Here is a 25,024-nt window from a genome sequence, read left to right as displayed (position 1 = left end):
GAGAACTAAATGTGGCGTAAGCAGTTCTGCCAGTATTTATTTTGAGGGATCTTATTGAATTAATTGATCAGTATTCCCCAGCACAAAGTTTTTCTACCAGATAAAACTGTGGATTTACAATAAAAACCATAATGACCGATAATTATTTTTATTAATAATTTTTTATAACAAAACATTACTATTAATATTGCTCCAATGTAAGAATAAAAAAAGAAAACAAAATTATCCAATTAAATTTCTGATCACCACTGCCACTCTTCAGCGAAGTCTTGCTCAACGGGAAAATGCCTCCTGGAAAAGGCAAGTTAATGCGATATTAATAAATTGTCACAACGATTTGTGAGTAGTCGAAGGCTCCCTTTTAGTATTCATTTCTATTATTTATTTATTTCGTATAATTCAAGCCCCACGCGTGTTTAAACATACTCATTGTTTCTCTCATAACAATATTCATAAGAAATCTTGCAAATATTCTAATGAGTTTAGTCATTCGATATCTAAACAGGTTTAGTATATTATAGAGAGAGAGAGAGAGAGAGAGAGACAGAGAGAGAGAGAGAGAAAGATACTACCATCCATGGCCACTGAGTTTCTCACCGGATTTTCCAGTGGATTGCGATTTCGATCTGGTGGTAGATTCTGCGAAGCTCTTGCCAGGGTCAGTGTTAGCAAATCCTATCAAGTTGAGCTCAAGTGAGCCGTGAGCTCACCTAGCCATCCACGTGAAGCTTCAATAGCTTCTTAGTCTCCCAGATAGGGAAAAAAAACATCTTACTTATTTCTAACGTGAATTTGTCAAATGTTTTAGTTTGCCGTTATACCATACAATTGAGATATCGACCTCAAGTCTCAAGCTGGGTAGCTCCTATAACAATTTGACATCAGGAGAGGCTTCAGCTTGTAGGGTACTATTCTTCCCATCTAGAACTATACCAAATAATAAATTCACGGATGATTTCACGCGCTATTAAAGTTAGCCGCTACGACTTTGGTTGATATTATTTCGTTTACTATAAAATATTTTTAAAATTGCACTACTACACAATTGAGACCTCAACCTCATGTCTCAAGGTGAATAAGTCCTGTAACAACTTTACACCATATGGACTTTGAGCTTGTAAATCACTCTTCTTAACATCTAGAACTATAAAAATAATAACGTCATGGATGACCTTTCGACATACCCGATCCTGTAGACCGAATGGTAAACAGTCGACGTGGCCCTAAACACGTCATTATGGATCCTCTCGATCCATTAACGGTGCTTTTAGGTACCACAAGCACCGGTCACCGTGCTCGTCGAACCCGTCGCGACGGGTTCGACGAGTGAATTAACCCATAGACACAGCCCACTGAGTTTCTTGCTGGATCTTCTCAGTGGGTCGCGCTTCTGATCCAGTGGTAGATTCCGCGAAGCACTGCTCTTGCCAGGGTCAGTGTTAGCAACACTCCGGTTTGAGCCCCATGAGCTCACCTACACGTCAAGAAAAAATAGCCTCTCTAGGCTATCAGCATAGGTAGGAAGAAAAAAGAAACACCTTTCGCGCTATTAAAGCTAACCGCTACGGCTTCGGTTAGAATTGTTTCGTTCACTATAAAATATCTTTAAAATTGTAGTATACGGAGACATTACCGTCTGGCCGGTGGGGTGGCGGGGGTGGCGGGCGAGGCAGGGGAGGCGGGGCGGGAGCGCCGCGCGGCGCCTGGCTGTCGCCGCGCCACCTCGCCCAGCAGCGAGAGGCACGACCGGGACAAACGCTGGCTGAAGTTCTACCAGGGGAATGTGGTTATAGTAAACACTTAAGCCCTGGGCAATTCACTCTTTTTTTATTTATTGCTTAGATGGGTGGACGAGCTCACAGCCAACCTGGTGTGAAGTGGTTACTGGAGCCCATAGACATCTACAACGTAAATGCGCCGCCCACCTTGAGATATAAGTTCTAAGGTCTCAAGTATAGTTACAACGGCTGCCCCACCTTTCAAACCGAAACGCATTACTGCTTCATGGCAGAAATAGGCAGAGTGGAGGTTGCGGACTCACAAGTGGTCCTATCACCAGTAAAAATGTATGTTTTGAAACTATACTGACGAACACTGTCCTTCTGATACATCACAATAAAAACACAAAAAAAAAACGATTAGTCGAAGACTCTTTCATATCTTTTTGGCACCGTAAGGCGGACGCTCCATTAGTGGTGGTGGCTACCATTCTGCCTATTTCTGTCGCGAAGCAGTTATGCATTCCGGTCTGAAGGGACAGTCTTCAAGGTGGGTGGCGCATTTACGTTGTGGATGTCTATGGGCTCCAGTAACCACTTAACACCAAGTGGGCTGTGACCTCGTCCTCCCATCTAAGGAATAAAAAAAAAAAGTTACGTTATAATTGAGACTTGGTGTAATATGAAGGTGAGTGGCGACATTCGCGTGTGCTGTCTATACGCTCTGGTAGTGCTGACGCTCACTTATGTATTCGACTTTTTTAACGTTCTCGATAGCGTAAAAGTTAACTCAAATTTGTATGGAGTTAGAACGTTTGCTTACGTTTGCCCCTAGGGGCGTTGTTAAAAACTCGCTCTAAGTACACTGATAGAACCCCAAAAAAAAAACATTCAAGTAAAATCTAAATTTTCAATCCCGTTTCCTTGTCAACGTACTCGTTATTATATTACTTAATCTTCATCTTGCTTCGGGAAGATGTTAGTGCAGTACAAAGTTACATAAAGTTGTTTGTTAATGACGTTACCGGTAAGCACGATCCCTTCATCTCGCGAAGGTCGATCTTCCGGAACAGCTCGCAGAGAAGCAGCTCGTGCAGCGTCGGAGTCCGCGGACCGAAGATCTGTTCGATGATCTCGACGACCTGGACAATTCATTAAGATACAGTGCGTGTAGTACAGTACAATTTGTATGGAGTCGGCACAGCGCCCCTAGTGGCAAACGTAGGCAAACGTTCCAACTCCATACAAATGTGAGTTAACTTTTACGCAATCGAGAACTTTAAAAAAACTCGCACTAAGCACACAGAAAAATGCTCGTGCTATGATATGCTGATTATGTGAAGCGTATCTAATTACTATAGTTACTATTTATTTAAACTATACTTCTATCTATATCTATACTTACTATATTAACTAATCAAATGAATAGCCAGCTCGTCTATAGAATAATAAGAATAAGAGAAAAATATTCAGTGTTATTTTCTTTTGTTTTTGTCAAACGACATTTTTTTCTTTAACTTCATGTGCTTTTTTGGTTTGTTAGAGGAAGAGGTAGTCCTAAGAAGAAATGGATAGATTGCGTAGAGGGGCGTGAGCAATAAAATGGTATACGATAGAGGAGTATCGAAGGAGAAAACATGTTGCGCCGACCCCAGGTGACTGGGAGAAGGGCAGGAGAATGATGATGGTTTGCTACGCAAAAAAATGTCAAAACTGGATCGTTTTGTTGCTTAAAGCTGCGATCTTTCGCACGATAGTCTTGGCCAACATTGACGGCGGCTGTTACCAGGAGGCGCATGCGAGCGATTTTCATCTACTAGTCTTGGCCAACATTGGCGGCTGCTGTTACCAGAAAGCACATGAGAGCGATTTTCTTCTATTAGCCTTGGCCAACATTGGCGGCGGCTGTTACTAGACAGTGCATGCTGCCGATTTTCATGTATTAGCCTTGGTCAATATTGGCGGCGGCTCTTACGAGGAAGTGCGTGAGAACGATTTTCATGTACCAACCTTGGCCAACATTGACTGCGGCTGTTACCAGGAAGTGCATACGTGCGATTTTCATGTACCAACCTTGGCCAACATTGACTGCGGCTGTTACCAGGAAGTGCATACGTGCGATTTTCATGTACCAACCTTGGCCAACATTGGCGGCGGCTGTTACCAAGAAGTGCATGCGAGCGATTTCTATGTGCTAGCCTTGCGTAACAAACTAGTAAACTACATAATCAAATACAGAGGTTGATTACGTTCGGATATGTAGGCGTGAGATCGGGCAACAGAGCGAGGTCGATCTCAGTGCCGGCACACATTTCGAATAGCACGTGTCCGAGCGAAAGAGCCTCCACAACCTCCAGCTGGGCGGCCAACGCTATGGGACACCGCGGGAGGGCCCCGATCAACGTGTTCTCCAATCCACATATACTGGTTGAACAATCAAAGACGTCATTCGATCATTAACACCATTTTGTATATATCTAATATTATTTGTTGAAAATATTGAGTACGCACCGTGCAACCCCATTCTGCACGACAACGTTGCCCGAGTGTAGATGTCGGAAGGGCGGAAAACCCTTCTCCTTTAGAAAGAGGAGGCCTTCCAGCATTTGTCGCCCAAACCTCGCCACCTGCCACGCCGGGAGCCCCGTGCCCACCGAGCCGCACTTGCGGGCGTACTCGTCGTTCCAAGTACTCTGATGCAAACAGTTTAAAATTTATGCAGGCCAACTAATATGAATGGACAATTTCGACACAAAACAATTTTATCTAGTACCCTACCAGTAAACCTATTCGAAGACGAGGTTTTTTTAATTTTTTTTTAATTTTTGATGTGGTTAGATGAGCTCACAGCCCCCCTGGTTCTGAGTGGTTACTGGAGCCCATAGAGATCTACAACGTAAATGCGCAAGTTCTAAGGTCTCAAGTATAGTTACAACGGCTGCCCCACCCTTCAAACTGAAACGCATTACTGCTTCATGGCAGAAATAGGCAGGGTGGTGGTACTTACCCGCGTGGACTCACAAGACGTCCTACCACCAGCAAACTAGTAACAGTAGGTAAACTATGGCACATATCATTTTTGACACCTGTCAAATGTTGAGCTATTTTGACTGAGAACTTTGTATTGCTATGTTAGGCCACACGTGAATCGAAAATACTTAGTGTTTAAAATAATAATAAGTTTATCAAAATACTTGCTATAACGGAAACAAAGTAGCTGCTACTGTATTCAATTTTAATATTTTCTCCTACCTTATAAATAAGATCTTTCAGACTCCCTCTGGCATTAAATGGTAAGACGGTCAGTGCGTGTCCATTGCACATCTCCAGGTCAAGTACTGGATATATATATGGATGGTGGAGGGCCCGAAATAATTCCATTATCAGGGCTTTAGAACGGTCGCCCTGTTCTATCGGGCATTTATTTGTTAGAGGCATCTGAAAAAAATGTTTAAAAATAAGTATATACCGGCAACCCTAGTGGAATCCCTAGTAACTGAGCTTCTCTGTCAGTGCAGTAGTAATTTTTCAATGCCCTGTTCAGATGTACAGGAGCCAATAAACTTTTCAAAAGCATTCGGTATTACTCTCAAGTATTGAATTTTTACCCTGTCGAGAAGTTGTCCTAACTGTTAAAAAAGTAGATGAAGTCGACGAAAAGTCTTGTAAGTACTGTTACACAGGTAAGAGTAACGCCATCTATCGCTGAATAGCCGAACGAATATCGAAGAATCTAGTAGCGTCTAGAACGCTCCAGAAGTACAACGCCATCTATTGTCAGATAGCGGAAACACACAATGTTCGACTTGTGTGGAATATTCTCGATAATTGTAGGGACTTCGTTTCGACTATAAAAGCGTTGCAGAGATCGCATCGCAGTCAATTAGTAATCGGAACTAGCGAAACAGCGAACGGATCACCTGAAGCGAAGTGAAAGAAGTGAATGGAGAATTTTAAAGTGTTTGTGAAGTGTTTTAAGTGCTAATACAGTTTTTAATTTGTACTTCAGTAGAATTTTTATTTATCCAGAACCCCAGTGTGTAACAGTACGGTGGATGACGCAAAACTTCCAACTCTAGCTCTTGTAGTTTACAAGCTTTGTTGTGCGGTATGAGGTCGATCGTTGTCATGTAGGAACAGCGGGGACGAGCCATTAACCATAACTGACCGGAGATTCGCAAGTGTCTCCATCATTAGGTCCAGTTTCTCACAATGCACGTTCGCAGTAATACCGGTGTCATTTGGTAAAAAGTGGTGATGAATTATACCGGCACTAGACCATGAGTTTTTTAGAAGTAAGTTTTCGTTTGAGACATTGTCTAGGTGCCGAACCAGGATCTAAGCAACATGATAATCGCCTACGATTATCCAAAAGAATCCATTTTTGATCGAAAGTGACAATGTGGTTCAAAATCCCATGATTTCTGAATGTGCCTTAACGCGTTCGTCGCGCTGACAATCATTCAGTTTGTGCGTCACTCACTTATCAAGTTTTTTGACGCATACGAACCAATATTGATTTTCACAAAAATACACATTTAATTTCGTTGAAATTTCAAGTCCAGAAATATTGATAGCAATTTCAAGTGCGGAAAATCAGATTGCCGCTACACTATGTATTATTAATGGAAACTTAAGGATGGAACAAATGACTTCGTTGCTAGTTTGGCTTTAAAGAACTCACCAGGGTTAGCAGTCTGTCAGTTTTAATGGAATTGTCGTGGATAGCAAACCAATGTTTATTCGGTCGTGACCCAATCGCTCCGAGATGAGAAATTAAAGCATATCTGAAAATCAGATCGCTACTGTTTTAATAAAATCATAAAACTTTATGTACCTCTATGTATGTAGCACAATCTAAAATGTTGAAAGGCAAATAATTTGCAAGTGGTGAATGATTATTAATAAAACAAATAATGCAATACTGTTATAAGTTAAAGATTGTTCAACAACTTACCTTGAAGATTGTGACAAATATTCTGTACATATTGCTAGAGCAGCCGAATTTTCCATAGAACGATCGCCAGATCTGTGAAATTGAGAATCACCATTTTAGTATTAGGTCACTGGTTCTGATTTATATAGTAAATAGGTTGGATACCATTGCCCCTTAACCCGACAGCTCTCTCTTTTGACAGCTGTCAAATCATTAAAATCACTGCGCATGGCGCGGATAACACTGCGAATTTAGCAAATGGGACGAGGTTTTTCCGATTATCATTTTATGAACTTATTTTAGAACTTTAAAACTCAAAGACATTTCTTATAATTAAGACGGTTGAAATTAAGCCGGAATGTACCCATATGTAAAGTGAAACTGATCGACAGAATCATTTTTCATGGTCTCTTGGTTCTCCTCTTCGATTACGGCTCGCCACTAATTCGGAAATGAAGGGAGATAGGGTTTAACTAAATTTGCAATTATATTCTCTTCATTTCTATTTATATTCCACTTATTATATATTCTATACTTATTATTTGAGTTATTAATTTAAGTTTTTTTTTTGGGAAACTTTATTCACCTATTATAAATTCTATATTACCTTGGCGAAGCTGTCGGTTCTGATGGAGATGATTTACCAGAGCCCGTGCCAATAAGGGATTTGTTGAACAGCAATTTCGCCAGGGAGTCTATCTTCTGCGCCACGAGAGGTGCACGCTCAGAATTCTCTTCTAAAAGTACAATAAAATAGACACTTCAATTTTTTTATTATTATTTTAGGCAACTATATATAATATATTTAAGTTTTTATAATTATTCCTGTGGCGTAATAATGATAACTATTTAAACAGAGACAAACGAAACTTAGCGCATCCGATCTAAATAGTTACAGTTGTAAATACACAACAGCAATAAAACAGACTTTACACACCACTTAGACTTACTTATCTAGGTCCCTTAATCAACGTCTTAAGGTTTGAAGAAATCTTAATTCTTGTATTTAGTTCTCAAGTAAAATTTCGAAAATTTCCCTAAAATTTTATAAGTTTTCCTTACTTTTTGGGATTTTCTGCGGTACATTGTCTATACATATGTTGTACTTTTTATTATTCGCATATTGTTAATAATAAAAAGCCAGGCATAAAATTAGAAAATAAGTAACATCGTATCGTAAAAAATTCAATTTAAGATCAAATTATCTAGGAATGTGAATAGGAATGTGTCATGTCTAGGAAGTGTGACTCTTCTGTGAATCGGTTGTAGAAATTATTTTAACATCACGTTCCATAGCCATGGAAAAAATTGTATCACCATATCCCAATTGAAATATATGATTTTGAAATCGAATAGTGCACGTTGCCCAAAACACGTCATTGCGGATCCTCCCGATCCACTAACGTTGCTTTTAGGTACCTAAAGCACCGGTCATCATTCTCGTCGAACCCGTCTCTTACGACGAAGGGTTCAACGAGTAAATTAACCCACAGACACAGCCCACCGAATTTCTCGCCGGATCTTCTCAGTGGGTCGCGTTGCCGATTCGGTGGTATATTCTGCGAAGCACGGCTCTTGGTAGGGTTTGTGTTAGCAACGTCATCAGGTTTGAGCCCCGTGAGCTCACCTACTAGCTCGGCCAATCTAGAATAACCCCTCGAGGTTACTAGAACAGGTAGGGGAAAAAAGCAGTCAGCAGAGGTGTGTAGGTCTGAAGTTCATTATCAAAATAAATTACGTAGATAGGTACTTGAACTACAAGCGCACGAGGATGCCTCTCCATCTTGCTTTCGGCCTTCTTCCGTGAGCGAAACAAAAAAAAATACAGGAAAATCAAACAGAAGTTTACTAAACACTGTTCTAATTAAACTTCTGAATTTTTCATACGCACCAACAATTTATAAATAGTTGAGAGAAAAATCAGATTTGAACCTTTACTGATTTCGTTTTAATAAATGATCAGAAAGAGATAATTTTGTACATGTGCAAAATCACTACTGCAACTTATCTCTAGTCTACAACACCTAATGCAATTACCAATATACGCCGGGCATTACGCATGCACATTGAACTGTTCAGCGCGCTTAGTGCGAGTTTTTTAACGTTCTCGACACCGTAAAAGTTAAATCAAATTTGTATGGATTTGGAACGTTTGTCTACGCTTGCCGCTAGGAGCGCTGTTTCAACTGCATACCAATTTGAGTTACTTTTACACTATCGAGAAAGTAAAAAAACTCACACTAAGCACACAGTTCACTCAAATGACATGAAGATATTGCAAAGTTATAACAGTTTCGAAACTCATTTTATGTGGCAGTTATAGAAAATATCTATATAAATATAAAAGTATACGTTTGTGGGGGTTAATTTGCAAAAAACAGCTGAAGCAACAGGGATAAAGCGTTTTGGACTCTCAATGAATGAATATTAGCATTCAATTTCAATTTGAAACATCTAAGTAGAAGTTATTTGCCTACTATAGAAAAAGATTTGCATTTGCAAACCTAATACTTCAGAGATCAGATTGTATATTGTAAATATGACTGCAACAATGTTTCACATACAGTAAGTAAGTATACTGTTTAAAATTGTATTATAATTATTGTATAATTATAGTTATTTTTTAATGTTGCTTAATTGGAAATACATTATTTGAAATGGTTTAATTACCTTCACTTTCTTCTCTATCTGTGGACACGGAGCGTATACGAAACGCATTCCTTTTATTAGCAGCCGCAATGGATTCAGGGTTGAGTTCGGCTGCAGATTGGGCCCGTCTACAGGCGCCACGGCGTTTCTTCTTCCTGTAGCTGGTTCTCGGACGTTCTTGATAGAACCTGTCGTGCCCAGTGGTCTCTGGCTCCTTTTGCTCCTTGTCGTCGTTGTTGGACTTCATGTGTTGGTATAGATTGAACATTTTGTTAGACTTCTTTCGTAAGAACGCTTTCAAACTCCCAAATTTGCTTCTCATCAATTTCGTTAATTTTTTTTTTTTGGAAATGCCACTTAATTCCAATATCAACACACCATCTTAGTTCAAATAGATGAAACGCTAAATGCTACGTAACGAATTTCGCTTTAATCCAGATACGATTGAATTAAGGACGAGAATCGAAAGACGTGTGCATCGCAGACCGCAATTCGCTCGTAACTCATACAAAAGTATGTCAAAAGGAACTAATGGAAGCCCCTGTAATGCCGCATTATCCGCGAGCACATCTATGCGTACGATATTCTGATGTCGGTCTTTATGTATGACTTTATATATTTAATCCAATACAATTACGTGACAAGGTAATGTTTTATCGGAAAAAAGGGGAATTATCCACATTCTAGAGAACACAAAGATTAATGCGACCACCACATGCCGGCTTCTCGTATCTGAAAAGTCTTTTCTGCCACTTGTATTATAATTCTAGAATGAACTCTACGGTACTTCCTTAGAGTTATTTTGGGTAAGTAGCAAGATGGCAGCATGATTTTACTGCTGCTAATGAATACTTACTTATATTAGACTAACGACCCGCCCTCGCTTCGCTTCGGAAACATTAAAACACACATGAAACCAAATAAAAAAATAAAAAAAAGTAGTCTATGTTCATCAGGGACAATGTCGGCTTCTAATGGAAAAAGAATTTTTCAAATCGGTCCAGTAGTTTCGGAGCCTATTCGAAACAAACAAACAAACAAATCTTTCCTCTTTATAATAGTAGTATAGACGACCACAGTGTTCTTCCCCTGAGACATTTAAGAAAACAAAGGTATATTTTATATAGTATGTATTTGTATGTATTGTATAAAGGAGCTTAGGTTTGTCTTTTTAGGTTTTTTCCACATAAGCTATTGCCAATAAATCTCAAGAGTAAAATTTGCAAACAAACCAGAGTAACTATGAACTTAGACCTAAATATTTTGGGGACTTCATTTGAACTCGTTAACAATTGATTTAAGCTTCAGCTTAAAAACTTCTAGGTCGATTCAACACGACAAATACTAAAACTTCAAGAGACAGATTATAAAAAGGCCATTCCCTTTGAGCCAATGCAAAAACTAGCAATTCGATTAAAACATTCCAGCACGGAGTCCATTCTCTTCGGCATCTAAACAAGCCTCATCTAAGTTTTCTCTCGTGCTCTTCCCATTTCTGGTACATCTCGAAAAACTGCTCCAACAGATAGAAAGTGATGAAGGTGTGAAAAGCCATCCGCAAATAGTACGGTGTGAATCCTCTCCACAAACCAAATATGCCCCTATTCCTCCTTGTGTCCGACAAAATTTCCTTCTGTGATACACAATCACTTCTAACTTGGTATCTGTTTGAGAAAATAATGTAAGTTAATTGTTATGTAAATGCATTTATTGTTAAAATTTTACTGAACTTTCCGGGACGACTGTATAGGAAGAGGTCTCGGAGCATCTGGATTAATTATTACTTACTGGTGGTAGGACCTTAAGTAGTGACCATTTATCACCAGATGGTGTCTATATGCTCGTTTATCTTAGAAGGTAATAACCAAAGCTAAAAGTTGAAGTAAAAATGGCCGTTTGATGTTTTTGAAAATGTTAATTCATAACAATAATTGCATTTTATATTTAAAAAGAAACAATAGTGGAGAGCACATGGAGCTTGGCTATTTCATCACCCTGTTTAATGCTTTTTTTCTTCTTCTTTTTTATGATTGAAGGATTACTAGTAGCCCGGAGGCCTTTCTAGTTTCACCAGAACGTGGACGAGCACAGCCTCAGCTACTAGGGGTGGGATTTGGTAACAGCTACCCGAGCGCCTCCAAAGGAGACCCAACAACTCAAGGGCAGCTGCTTTGCGAATTAATCTATGTTTAGTGCTGCGGATAGGATGTCACACGCCCGACCCTCATCACGTCTGTACTCGATGCGTTCAAGAGAACATCTAACCTAGTTTTAATGTGATCTATCGGCAACGAGATGACGGCTGCGATGAAGCTTGATATCATCGACGTGTAGAAATGCAACTCCAAACCTTTAGCCACTTTGTTTTCTTGTAACGCCCTGCGAGTCTGCGTGAAAACGACGTGGAATTATTGAAGAAAAGCAATCATTATAATGTAAATTAGAGGATATCAATTGGCAGGGATGCATTATGGGCTTTTTTATTAATGCCCTATATTTTTGGCTTCATATCAGACTAGTCTGATGGACTCGCTTCTCACTTGGCATAAAGCGGTATCCAATTGGAAAATGCCGTTAATGTCTAATTATTTTAACCAATAACTGACCTAGTAGTGCAGTAGCTAGCGGCCCTGACTGTTGCGCTAAGGGTAGTTGGTTCGACACCTATGGATGTGCCTACCGAGCAAACATTGTGTGATGAACAGGAAGTATTATTACGCCGGTAAGAGTAACGCCATCTATCGCCGAGTAGCCGAACGAAAATCGAAACATCTAGTAACATCCAGAACGCTCGAGAAGTACAACGCCATCTATGGTCAGATAGCGGAAACACACATTGAAGGTACTCAACTTGTGAGGAATGTTCTCGACGGTTCTAGGGATGTCGTATCGACTATAAAAGCGTTACAGAGATGGCACGCAGGCAGTTCATTCCGACAGAGGCACCCGTCACGTGCGGACGTGCTCATCGACCACTCGATTGCCCGGCCTTTGTTCGCCCGGCTTTTGTTAGCCCGGCCATTGTTCGCGCGGCCTGTGTTCGTGGTACATCTGCCGACCAAGTGTTTTTTCTGGAAGTTTTTAATTGTTTTGTTTCTTTTTGTTATTTCCGTTTTGTTGTTTTTTTCTTTGTCCTGTAGTAATCGTGCCGCATCGCCACCTGTGTTCAATAGAACCGCTCAGGTCCGAGAATTTGGGGCCTCGCCGCAAGGCGAGTGTTTTCTAAGACCCAGGGTAGCCCCATCTGGGCACGTAGCCATCATGGACGCTGTATTTGCGGAATTTCTCCGGCTTCGCTACCCAAAGCTCACTTCCGAGTTTCAGGCCTTCAAGGCCGATCACACCGCGAGCCCTCTCGTGGACTCCGCCGAGCTCGCTGCTCCTGCGTCGCCTGTACCTGCGTGCAAAGCTTCTGCATCGAGCACCGCAGCCTCCGTCGTGCCTGCCGTTCCCGCGTCGCCTATACTGGCGAGTAAAACTGCTGCGTCGTCCGCCGTGGTCACCGTTCCAGCAGCGCGATCATCCGCGGCCTCCGTCGCACCCTCCAAAACACCTACTCGTAGGTCACCTGCGCCCGCCTCCTCGTCCTCCGACTCTGACTCGGAGATGGAGGTCGACCTCGCCCCCGCCTCATCGACGGATGGATTCACCCTGGTGCAAAAGGGTAAGAAGCGTGCCGCGGAGTCTCGAGCTCCCGCGGCCGCTAAAATTAGCAAAGCCGCGAACGCGTCGTGCCCCCGCCCTCAGACTCCCGTTGCGCCTCCAGCCCGTGCCACTCCGTCGCCGCGTCCGGTGGCACAAAATAGAACCCAGACCCCTCCCCCGGTAATCCTTCAAGAGAAGGCAGCTTGGGAACGAGTTTCCCTGGCCTTTAAGGCCAAAAATATCAATTTCACGAATGCCCGTAACCTCGCGAACGGCATTCAAATTAAGGTTCGAACACCCGACGACCATAGGGCCCTCTCTTCTTACCTCCGTAAGGAGCGTATAAGTTTCCACACGTATACGCTCCAGGAGGAGCGCGAACTCCGTGCCGTTATACGTGGCATCCCTAAAGAGTTGGATGCCGAGCTCGTTAAGGCTGACCTTCTCGAACAAGGCCTACCGGTTAACTCCGTACACCGCATGCATACAGGCCGCGGAAGGGAGCCATATAATATGGTTCTCGTCGCCCTCCAGCCTACCCCCGAGGGTAAGCAAATATTCAACATCCGAACGGTCTGTAGCCTTTCCGGAATCGCAGTCGAAACCCCACACAAGAAAGGCACACCTAGCCAGTGCCATAACTGCCAATTATACGGGCATTCTTCCCGTAACTGTCACGCGCGCCCCCGATGCGTCAAGTGTTTAGGCGATCACGCCACGGCCCTATGCACTCGCGATCAAAAAACCGCGACGGAACCGCCTAGCTGCGTCCTGTGTCGAACACAGGGTCACCCCGCAAATTACCGCGGATGCCCCGAGCCCCAAAAATAAATCGACGCGTCGCCCGCCAAAACCGCCTCCGAGCTTCCGGCCCAGACATCAAAGCCTCGGCACCCTCTGTGTCGCAGGCTAAGCCAGCGTTCGTTTCCGCGCCGGTGCCCAGTGTCTCGGCTTGGGCGAAACCGCTGCCGTACACGAACACGGCTACAACTCCCTCCTCCGCGATTCGTCCCGCCCCCGCGACTCGTCCCTCTCCCGCGACTTGCCCTCCGACCGCGTCCGACAATCTCGCTTTAGCGATCGACTTCTTTCAGTCGATCAACTTTGAGCGCGTTAACGCTTTGGGCGACGCCATTCGCGCTGCCTCCACTGCACAACACTTTATCGCCGTTGTGCAAGAATACGCCGACGTATACGCGTCATTAAATACGTACGTCCTCCCCTCACTCCGCCGGTAATCAATGGCGTATATAAGTAGAATAAAGCCCCTATTCGTAACGATAGGATTTTTTAACGCTTACGGTCTCGCAAATCAACGTGATCAGGTTTCTGACTTTTTGCGTGACCATCAAATTGATATCTTTTTAGTGCAGGAGACCCTACTTAAGCCCGCGCGCCGTGACCCTAAAATCGCGAACTATAACATGGTCAGGAACGACAGGCTCTCTGCTCGTGGTGGTGGTACCGTCATTTACTATAGAAGAGCCCTGCATTGCGTCCCGCTCGATCCTCCCGCGCTCGCTAATATCGAAGCATCAGTGTGCCGAATCTCACTGACGGGACACGCGCCGATCGTTATCGCGTCCGTTTATCTTCCACCGGATAAGATCGTTCTAAGCAGTGATATCGAGGCGCTGCTCGGCATGGGGAGCTCTGTCATTCTGGCGGGCGACCTAAATTGTAAACACATCAGGTGGAACTCACACACTACAACCCCGAATGGCAGGCGGCTTGACGCGTTAGTCGATGATCTCGCCTTCGATATCGTCGCTCCGCTAACCCCGACTCACTACCCGCTAAATATTGCGCATCGCCCGGATATACTAGACATAGCGTTATTAAAAAACGTAACTCTGCGCTTACTCTCGATCGAAGTAGTTTCAGAGTTAGATTCAGACCACCGTCCCGTCGTTATGAAGCTCGGTCGCGCTCCCGATTCCGTTCCCGTCACGAGGACTGTGGTGGATTGGCACACGCTGGGCATCAGCCTGGCTGAATCTGATCCACCATTGCTCCCGTTTAACCCAGACTCTACCCCGTCTCCTCAGGATACCGCTGAAGCCATAGACATCTTAACGTCACACATCACCTCGACATTAGATAGGTCATCGAAACAAGTTGTAGCGGAGGACTTCCTTCACCGCTTCAAATTGTCCGACGATATTAGGGAACTCCTTAGAGCTAAGAACGCCTCGATACGCGCCTACGACAGGTATCCTACCGCGGAAAATCGTATTCGAATGCGTGCCCTACAACGCGACGTAAAGTCTCGCATCGCCGAAGTCCGAGATGCCAGATGGTCTGATTTCTTAGAAAGACTCGCGCCCTCTCAAAGGTCTTACTACCGCTTAGCTCGTACTCTCAAATCGGATACGGTAGTAACTATGCCCCCCCTCGTAGGCCCCTCAGGCCGACTCGCGGCGTTCGATGATGATGAAAAAGCAGAGCTGCTGGCCGATACATTGCAAACCCAGTGCACGCCCAGCACTCAATCCGTGGACCCTGTTCATGTAGAATTTGTAGACAGTGAGGTAGAACGCAGAGTCTCCTTGCCACCCTCGGACGCATTACCACCCGTCACCCCGATGGAAGTTAAAGACTTGATCAAAGACCTACGTCCTCGCAAGGCTCCCGGTTCCGACGGTATATCCAACCGCGTTATTAAACTTCTACCCGTCCAACTCATCGTGATGTTGGCATCTATTTTCAATGCCGCTATGGCGAACTGTATCTTTCCCGCGGTGTGGAAAGAAGCGGACGTTATCGGCATACATAAACCCGGTAAACCAAAAAATCATCCGACAAGCTACCGCCCGATTAGCCTCCTCATGTCTCTAGGCAAACTGTATGAGCGTCTGCTCTACAAACGCCTCAGAGACTTCGTCTCATCCAAGGGCATTCTCATCGATGAACAATTCGGATTCCGTACAAATCACTCATGCGTTCAACAGGTGCACCGCCTCACGGAGCACATTCTTGTGGGGCTTAATCGACCAAAACCGTTATACACGGGAGCTCTCTTCTTCGACGTCGCAAAAGCGTTCGACAAAGTCTGGCACAAAGGTTTGATTTTCAAACTATTCAACATGGGCGTGCCGGATAGTCTCGTGCTCATCATACGGGACTTCTTGTCGAACCGCTCTTTTCGATATCGAGTCGAGGGAACCCGCTCCTCCCCACGACCTCTCACAGCTGGAGTCCCGCAAGGCTCTGTCCTCTCACCCCTCCTATTTAGCTTATTCGTTAACGATATTCCCCGGTCGCCGCCGACCCATTTAGCTTTATTTGCCGACGACACGACTGTTTACTATTCCAGTAGAAACAAGTCCCTAATCGCGAAGAAGCTTCAGAGCGCAGCCCTAGCCCTAGGACAGTGGTTCCGAAAATGGCGCATAGACATCAACCCAGCGAAAAGTACTGCGGTGCTATTTCAGAGGGGAAGCTCCACACGGATTTCCTCCCGTATTAGGAGGAGGAATCTCACACCCCCGATTACTCTCTTTAGTCAATCCATACCCTGGGCCAGGAAGGTCAAGTACCTGGGCGTTACCCTGGATGCATCGATGACATTCCGCCCGCATATAAAATCAGTCCGTGACCGTGCCGCGTTTATTCTCGGTAGACTCTACCCCATGATCTGTAAGCGGAGTAAAATGTCCCTTCGGAACAAGGTGACACTTTACAAAACTTGCATAAGGCCCGTCATGACTTACGCGAGTGTGGTGTTCGCTCACGCGGCCCGCACACACATACACACCCTTCAATCTCTACAATCCCGCTTTTGCAGGTTAGCCGTCGGAGCTCCGTGGTTCGTGAGGAACGTTGACCTACACGACGACCTGGGCCTCGAATCTATCCAGATACATGAAGTCAGCGTCGGAACGGTACTTCGATAAGGCTATGCGTCATGATAATCGCCTTATCGTAGCCGCCGCTGACTACTCCCCGAATCCTGATCATGCAGGAGCCAGTCACCGTCGACGCCCTAGACACGTCCTTACGGATCCCTCAGATCCAATAACCTTTGCACTAGACGCCTTCAGCTCTAGGAGCAGGCTTAGGGACCTCGGTAACCGTACTCGTCGAACTCGACAAAGAGTTCGCCGTGCAACCTAACTACTACTCTTGAGCTTGAGCGAAGCAGCTACTCTTGAGCTGTTAGGTCTCCTTCGGAGGCGCTCGGGTAGCTGTTAGCAAGTCCCGCCCCTCCTGGCTGAGCCTTTGCTCGCCCACCTGTCCTGGTGAAACTGGAAAGGCCTCCGGGCCACCAGTAATCCTTCAATCACAAAAAAAAAAAAAAAAAAAAAAACGCAGGCAGTTAGTAATCGGAACTAATCGAAGCGAAACAGCGATCGGAACACCTGAAGCGAAACGGATGCAGTGAATTGAGAATTTTAAAGTGTTTGTGAAGTGTTTTGAGTGTTGTACTTTGGTGGAACATTTAGGTATCTATCCCGAACCCCAGCGCATAACAGTATGTTTGCTTTTTGTCCGTGTGTTTATTGTCTATATATGTATATATTTCAACATATAGAAGTATGTTTAACAGTGTCTCCCACCACCTCTCTCTCACCCATAAAACAGAGAATCCTAAATTGGGACCGGATGACCGTTCGTGATTTGTTCCCAGTTATCTATTTAGTAATAATGTTGAAGTATAACGTTTGCTGAATACAATACAGTGTACCTATCACGTGGTCTTATACCCGCCCTTATACTACTCCGAACTGTGGCTCCAGTAAATATTCCTATTTCGTGAAACGTGTCCAAAGAATGTCACTGATATTCGATGACTAATGATGATACTCGACTGCACCAAATCGCTCTAATATAATAGAAACATGGTAGACCTTTGCATAGCTTCCTATTTGAGCTGCTGTCACGATCAGAGATCGACCCGAAGTCAAGACACCGCCGCGCCACAAGCCGCTGATACTTTCATAGCGAATTATCCTGTTTATTCAAAATCATTGATTATTTTTTACATTAACTATATGTTCGCCCTATGATTGAAATTCGATAATAAGCATTGACGTCTCAATAGACTTAAATATTTAAAATTAAATAAATTTTTTTGCTCGTCATGTTAATAAATTTAAATTGTTTACTTAAATTTCATTAAATTCAAGTTCGGCAATAGCAACTTAAGAGAAGAAGGAACTCGATTGAAAAACCAGTGTGCTTAGTGCGAGTGTTTTAACGTTTTCGATAGCGTAAAAGTACACTTAAATTTGGATGAAGTTCCAATGTTTGTCTATGTTTTCCGCTAGGGGCGCTGTTCTTTTCTTTGGGCGAAAATTAAAAAAAAACTCACGCTAACCACAGAACAGAAAATAGCTTTACTCTTTTGTCTTCTTTGCCTGTTTATTTAAAGACCAAAACCCGCTACAGGTATTTTAGCGGTCACGTAGCTAACCGAACAACAAAAACGAAAGTTTAAATAATTTAAAAAATGAACACGCACTTGCAAATGGCGTCGAAAGTTCCTGTGTAAGGTCGACAGTAATAATAGCAGCAGTATCGTGGTCCGTCGGCCATTAGTCGGACGAGTGCCACCTCCGAGGGATTCCCGATAAACGCTCCCGCCAGCCCCGCGTACATGCCCATTATAATCTTCTCGTTCAGACACGGCGCCTTGCAGTATTTTCTAGTTAATTAAAGACAAAACTGTTTGATAACTTTGGGATCCTTAGTAAAATGGATCACGGAAAATTTCGCCTTTTTAGGCCTCACAAACTCTGCGTCGACTTTTCCTTGATGTGTTGCGCGATAAATAATCTATACTAATATTATAAAACTGAAGAGTTTGTTTGTTGAACGCGCTAATCTCAGGAACTACTGGTCCGATTTTAAAACTTTTTCAGTGTTAGATAGCCTATTTATTGAGGAAGGCTATAAGGCTATATAACATCACGGTAAGACCAATACAAGTTTAGCACCGATTCATTTTCTACGTAAGTGAAGTGGGGAGTAAAATTTAGCGTTATGCCAAAGTAAAAGCTAGTAGGAAATAAAGCTATATTAATAGTAGTAATATTTTTTAATTTAATTACAATACGCGCTGTGAATGCAATGCTGGTTAGCGCTAAGGCGTTGGCCGAAATTTTTCCCTACGAAATATTTACTTCAACTAGCGAATATAATAAAGAAATCAATACCGTTTTTATGTCTCGAGTTGGATAGACTACACAATGCGAGTTGGTTATACGATACACTACCTTATAGTTGAAGACATGATTGAATGAAGGGGTTAAATACCATTTTAAGATTTTTGAGTTTTTACATTGAGTGAAGGTGTTGTGCTTATAAAGCATATTCGACCTTAAAAATCCGGGCTTAAAGGCTATTTTTAGAAATCGCATGTGACGAAGGAGTTATGTACAAAGAAAAAGTACAAGCAACTAAAGTTTGTTGCCCGTTTTCTCAAAATTAACAAATTGTATCATATCCCCTTTATCCACTCATGTCTTCAGTTTACAAGAAAAAATATCTTGAGTTTTAGACGTAAATACCTACTTCAAATGCTGCTCTAATAATTTTTTTTATTGCTTAGATGATTGGACGAGCTCACAGCCCACCTGGTGTTAAGTGGTTACTGGAGCCCATAGACATCCACAACGTAAATGCGCCACCCACCTTGAGATAACGTTCTAAGGACGTATAGTTACAACGGTTGCCCCACGCTTCAAACCAAAACGCATTACTGCTTCACGGCAGAAATAGGCAGGGTGGTGGTACCCATCCACGCGGACTCACAAGAGGTCCTACCACCAGTAATTACGCAAATTATAATTTTGCGGGTTTGATTTTTATTACACGATGTTATTCCTTCACTGTGGAAGTCAATCGTGAACATTTGTTAAGTACGTATTTCATTAGAAAAATTGGTACCCGCCTGAGATCCGAACACCGGTGCATCGCACAACACGAATGCACCGGACGTCTTATCCGTTAGGCCACGACGACTTAATGTAAAATTTAATGTGATATGTCTGTTGTACTCTATAATCTTTACTCATTCAGTTTATTATGTGGATCGATCGTCATGTTTCCTTAATGCTTCTCCTGTCACGGCTCGTCACATTAACTAATATATCTACCTCTCTTCCCTGTTCTCTTCGTACATATCTTATGGGCGAGTCTTTGACTAAGAAAAATAACTTATAAATGAACTGAAGATGCTATCACTAGTTTTTAGCTGCTGTGTAAGATAAGGACAGCTAGAAACTTTGTTTTCAAGTTTGCTTTTGACATCGGAAACTCGTTTAGGATCAAGAAAACATAATTAGGTATCTGTCATTAAATAAAGTGCCGCCATTTTTTATTAATCACCGAAATTGTTGGAAACAGTTCTGTCTTTTCGTAATAAATATTTTGGATACTTTTATCAATTTCAAATATGTCTGTATGTGTGTTACATAATTTTAATTTTTCGCGTTCAAACTCTCTTGACGTTTCGCTTGACATTGTTTCAAATATAGAACGCAGCGCGTTTAATCGAATATTTGTAAGGAAAATACAAACCTTCTGTATTCATCGTAGAGAAAATAGAAAACGGCCAATCTCGTACTAGTATAAGTAGCCTGCCTCAGAAGAGCCGCGGAGAGTCCAGTATATAATGAGCCGTAGCCTTCGCACCTGCCCACGTGTCGGATTACGTTCAGAGTCGAGCCAGGGTGGTCGCACACCTGCATTCGGACTTTAGAGAGGTCCAAAGGATGGAGTATCGTTGTGGCCGTCATACTAAAAAAAGAAATGTACACGTTTTCGTTACCACACAAAAAAGAAAAAAGGGTGCGTGTACTTATGTAAGCGCGTAAGAAGTTATACTTTATTTTATTAAATTTATTTCTTTTTTTTTAATATTAAATAATTAATAATGAATATTTAACGTTAATAATTTAATAATATTTAGTATGAATCATATTAAATAATAATTTTGTCATTTATATTACTAAAAAATGAATGCTAATAACAATTTTTTACGAGTGTACATGCGCGAAAGTTAACCTGTAGCTATATTCAGACTCGCCAAGTTACGTCGGTCGTATAGTAATAAACGATTTAGTGGGCAACTTCATTTCTGTTAATTTTGTGTCACGCGAATCGTAAAATTTCACTCTCATAAATTTTTCATAACGCGCCTAAAGAAGTATAACTTCAAAAAACAAGCGTCTATTGACGACTTCCTACGCGAAGTCATTGACAAACTGCTTTTTAAGAAGGCGAATTAAAATGATCATCTCAATTAAATCTGAGTTGATTTAAATGAACTTGTAGTTCGTGAGTAATTCCCATTACAATTCTTAAAAAAATCCTGCAATATTGTTGATTAGAACGATGCTGATTTTGTGTGTCTTGTTGATTTTACCAGATAATATAAGTATGCTTCTCTAAACGAGGTATTAGAGTGTGGAGATATATAAGAGACAGATACTGCTGGTAGGACCACTTGTAAGTCCGCGCGGGTAGGTACCACCACCCCACCTATTTCTGCCGTGAAGCAGTGATGCGTTTCGGGTTGAGGGGTGGGGTAGCCGGTGTAACTATACTTGAGACCTTAGGACTTATATCTCAGGGTTGGTGGCGCGTTTACGTTGTAGATGTCTATGGGCTCCGGTAACTACTTAACACCAGGTGGGCTGTGAGTTCGTCCACCCATCTAAGCAATAAATAAATAAAAGGATAATAGACTATCCGTTTGAAGAAATCGTCTTTGACGTTTAGGACAGCTTCGATACCCCTATTGTATAGCTCGAGTCTCTACGCGTATTTAACATACTGTTTGTTTCTGTGCAATCATCATCTAAACATGCCCTACATCATAAGGCAGAGAAACAGTAAGACCGACTTGTAAGTCCGCGCGGGTAGGTACTACCTTCCTGCCCATTTTTGCAGCGGGCCACAAAACGTGTCTCGAAGCTAGCTGCCGTATCCAGGTTTATATGTGATTTTATGTGTTCCGGTGGTCACTTAAGTTATCTCGTTTACCCAACCACGGAAGAAAAGAAGAAGCTATACTCTATAGTCGGATTTTTAATTAGACGAAGCCAGCTGACAGTAGCTAATGTCACTTTGTGAAATAATGTTGCTATATTTAAAGTAATAGTGATGCGTTCAGTTCTCGTTCAATCACATGAAAGAACAATGAGTGTGAAGAGTTAATCATTAATTCCAAACTATAAAAGAATATTATTTATATTTTACAATAAAATTGTATTAAAGTGCTCCAATATATTATGTTACTAGTAGTATGTAACTACAATCAGTTTTTTTTTAATTTTCATTACCTATAATTGTTATATTTTAAACATCTATAATTTCAACTATATGATGTATTGGAAATAGGGCAATCTTACAAGTTTCCTCGCAATGTTTTTCTTAATGTTTAAAACACTCGGTATTCAGTACAGGTAGATACTTTAGGAACATAATATTTCGTCGAAAACTCGTTGGTATGTACAAAGCACGCCTAAAATTCGAACCTAGTACCCGATATCGGCAATTCGGCACACCAACTATTCACTAGACAATCGAGGCAATTTCATTAATTCAGGAGTTTTTTCAATCATTCACTTTGTCACAACACTATTTTTATTTCATCAAAAACTGACAACACAGTAAACGTCAGTTGACTTCGTCTAATAAAAAATCCGACTATAAGCTTAATTTGAGATTGAGGACACTGTGTGTGCTTAAATTTTGATATCACTACATCAAATTCTTCATTTTTTTTATAGCTTAGGTGGTTGGACGAGCTCATAGCCCACCTGGTGTTAAGAGGTTACTGGAGCCCCTAGACATTTACAACGTAAATGCGCCACCCACCTTGAGATATAAGTTGTAAGGTCTCAGTATAGTTACAACGGCCGCCCCACCCTTCAAACCGAAACGCATTACTGCTTCACGGCAGAAATAGGCAGGGTGGTGGTACCCACCCGCGCGGACTCACAAGAAGTCCTACCACCAGTGATTACGCAAATTATAAATTTGCGGGTTTGATTTTTATAACACGATGTTATTCCTTCACTGTGGAAGTCAATCGTGAACATTTGTTAAGTACGTATTTCATTAGAAAAATTGGTACCCGCCTGCGTGATTCGAACACCGGTGCATCGCTATATACGAATGCACTCGACGTGTTATCCTTTAGGCCACGACGACTTAAACTCTTAGATATATAGAAGGAGAATGATGATGATGATGATGATATAGAAGAAGAACCAATTACCCTGCAACTGTACCCAATGCGACTCTGGTGCTTAGAGGGATGTCTTCGAATCCATGTATTTTTCTATCATGTTTTTCCATTTTGGCTTCCTTTTGTTTTTTTGTTTGTATTTCAACTTTACATTTTATTGATACGGGATATGGTTTCGTCAACTGTGAATTTAGAAGTTGTCCATTTTTATTTTTGGTGGCCGTGCGAATTACGCTGTCATGTTGATCTTGCAGTGAGTGACAGTCGGTAATAACGACGCTTAAAATCTCTTTCGTGAAGGCGGTTCTTTTTTTTTGCAATGGAACTAGAAATAAGACGAAAAAAACCCTTATCTATTATTTGAACTAGTTTATTATTTCAGAAATATTAATAAACTAGCGACCCGCCCTCGCTTCGCTTCGGAAACATTAAAACACACATGAAACAAAAAAAAAAAATAAAAAAAAAAAAAAAAAAGTTGCCTATGTTCATCAGGGACAATGTCGGCTTCTAATGGAAAAAGAATTTTTCAAATCGGTCCAGTAGTTTCGGAGCCTATTCGAAACAAACAAACAAACAAATCTTTCCTTTTTATAATATTAGTATAGATAAGGGCGAGCTCGTGGTCTAAAGCATAAATAGTAAATAACCTACCTACCGCCCATTCCGACAGGAGCCCTCTTCTTCGATATAGCGAAGGCGTTCGACAAAGTCTGGCACAACGGTTTGATATTCAAACTGTATAACATGGGAGTGCCAGACAGACTCGTGCTCATCATACGAGACTACTTGTCGAACCGTTCGTTCCGATATCGAGTCGAGGGAACGCGTTCCCGGCCCCGTCACGTCACAGCCGGAGTCCCGCAAGGCTCCGCCCTCTCCCCGTTACTATTCAGTTTGTATATCAACGATATACCCCGGTCTCCGGAGACCCATCTGGCGCTCTTCGCCGATGACACCGCCATCTACTACTCGTGTAGGAAGAAGGCGTTGCTTCATCGACGACTTCAGACCGCAGCTACCACCATGGGACAGTGGTTCCGGAAGTGGCGCATCGACATTAACCCCACGAAAAGCACAGCGGTGCTCTTCAAAAGGGGTCGCCCTCCGAACACCACGCTGAGCATCCCCCTCCCGACTAGGCGCGTCAATACCCCCGCCCCCGCCGTTCGCCCAATCACGATGTTCGACCAGCCCATACCGTGGGCCCCGAAGGTCAAATATTTAGGCGTCACCCTCGACAGTAGGATGACATTCCGCCCCCACATCAAGACGGTACGCGATCGTGCCGCCTTCATTCTAGGACGTCTCTACCCGATGATATGTAGGCGAAGTAAAATGTCCCTTAGAAATAAGGTGACACTCTACAAAACTTGCATATGCCCCGTCATGACCTATGCAAGTGTAGTGTTCGCTCACGCGGCCCGCACTCACTTAAAGTCATTCCAAATTATTCAATCCCGTTTTTGCAGGATAGCCGTCGGAGCCCCGTGGTTCGTCAGGAACGTCGACCTCCATGACGACCTGGACTTAGAGTCCACCAGTAAGTATATGCAGTCGGCGTCAATGCGCCACTTCGATAAAGCGGCACGACACGAGAACCCTCTCATCGTGGCCGCCGGTAACTACATTCCCGATCCTGCGGACAGAATGGAAAGCAGTCGACGTCGCCCAAAACACGTCATCTCGGATCCTCCCGATCCACTAACGGTGCTTCTAGGTACTTCAAGCACCGGTCACCGTTCTCGTCGAACCCGTCGCTTGCGACGAAGGGCTCGACGAGTAAATTAACTCCCAGACACAGCCCACTGAGTTTCTCGCCGGATCTTCTCAGTGGGTCGCGTTTCCGATCCGGTGGTAGATTCTGCGAAGCAC

The 25,024-nt window shown here is 42.8% G+C and overlaps 3 protein-coding genes across 4 annotated transcripts in view; 1 reads left to right on the top strand and 2 right to left on the bottom strand.

The window, feature by feature from the left end:
• Positions 1-25,024, top strand: part of GSTs2 (glutathione S-transferase sigma 2) — a 469,518-nt gene that overhangs the window by 394,870 nt on the left and 49,624 nt on the right. The window lies entirely within an intron of this gene.
• Slob (Slowpoke binding protein) lies at positions 133-9,846 on the bottom strand. Of its 2 annotated transcripts, XM_089737876.1 has the most exons (11): positions 9,325-9,846; positions 8,405-8,452; positions 7,262-7,391; positions 6,676-6,747; positions 6,403-6,505; positions 4,971-5,156; positions 4,230-4,411; positions 3,968-4,142; positions 2,744-2,860; positions 1,634-1,770; positions 133-291 (listed from the first exon to the last, which is right to left on the bottom strand). In XM_089737876.1, exons 1-11 carry the CDS (start codon positions 9,623-9,625, stop codon positions 243-245), a joined length of 1,500 nt encoding a protein of 499 aa, XP_089594002.1. In that variant the 5' UTR covers positions 9,626-9,846; the 3' UTR covers positions 133-242. The 2 variants fall into 2 exon arrangements, with proteins under 2 accessions (XP_089594002.1, XP_028029227.2); XM_028173426.2 differs by lacking the exon at positions 8,405-8,452 and having other exon boundaries at positions 9,325-9,839.
• LOC114242296 (mitochondrial 2-oxoglutarate/malate carrier protein) lies at positions 10,558-23,394 on the bottom strand. The gene is made up of 6 exons (XM_028173396.2): positions 23,180-23,394; positions 20,473-20,691; positions 18,413-18,595; positions 17,799-17,901; positions 11,569-11,690; positions 10,558-10,967 (listed from the first exon to the last, which is right to left on the bottom strand). Exons 1-6 carry the CDS (start codon positions 23,257-23,259, stop codon positions 10,766-10,768), a joined length of 909 nt encoding a protein of 302 aa, XP_028029197.2. The 5' UTR covers positions 23,260-23,394; the 3' UTR covers positions 10,558-10,765.

Source organism: Bombyx mandarina, chromosome 03, assembly GCF_030267445.1.
Source record: "Bombyx mandarina strain Sakado chromosome 03, ASM3026744v2".
NCBI lineage: Eukaryota > Metazoa > Arthropoda > Insecta > Lepidoptera > Bombycidae > Bombyx > Bombyx mandarina.
The sequence above is the reverse complement of the archived record's forward strand: the minus strand, read 5'-3'. Positions and strand labels throughout refer to the sequence as shown.

Bases quoted from the DNA above. Each gene is read 5' to 3' on its own strand.
- Slob (XM_089737876.1), bottom strand. From the start codon at position 9,625: ATGAGAAGCAAATTTGGGAGTTTGAAAGCGTTCTTACGAAAGAAGTCT. The intron at 6,506-6,675 runs GTAAGTTGTTGA...TCTGATTTTCAG, and splicing joins TATTTGTCACAATCTTCAAG to ATATGCTTTAATTTCTCATC. The intron at 292-1,633 runs GTAATGTCTCCG...TGCCTTTTCCAG, and splicing joins GCCACCCCACCGGCCAGACG to GAGGCATTTTCCCGTTGAGC.
- LOC114242296 (XM_028173396.2), bottom strand. From the start codon at position 23,259: ATGGAAAAACATGATAGAAAAATACATGGATTCGAAGACATCCCTCTA. The intron at 20,692-23,179 runs GTAATTGGTTCT...TTCTTTTTTTAG, and splicing joins GCATTGGGTACAGTTGCAGG to TATGACGGCCACAACGATAC. The intron at 17,902-18,412 runs GTGCGTGTTCAT...TTGAATAAACAG, and splicing joins ACTTTCGACGCCATTTGCAA to GATAATTCGCTATGAAAGTA.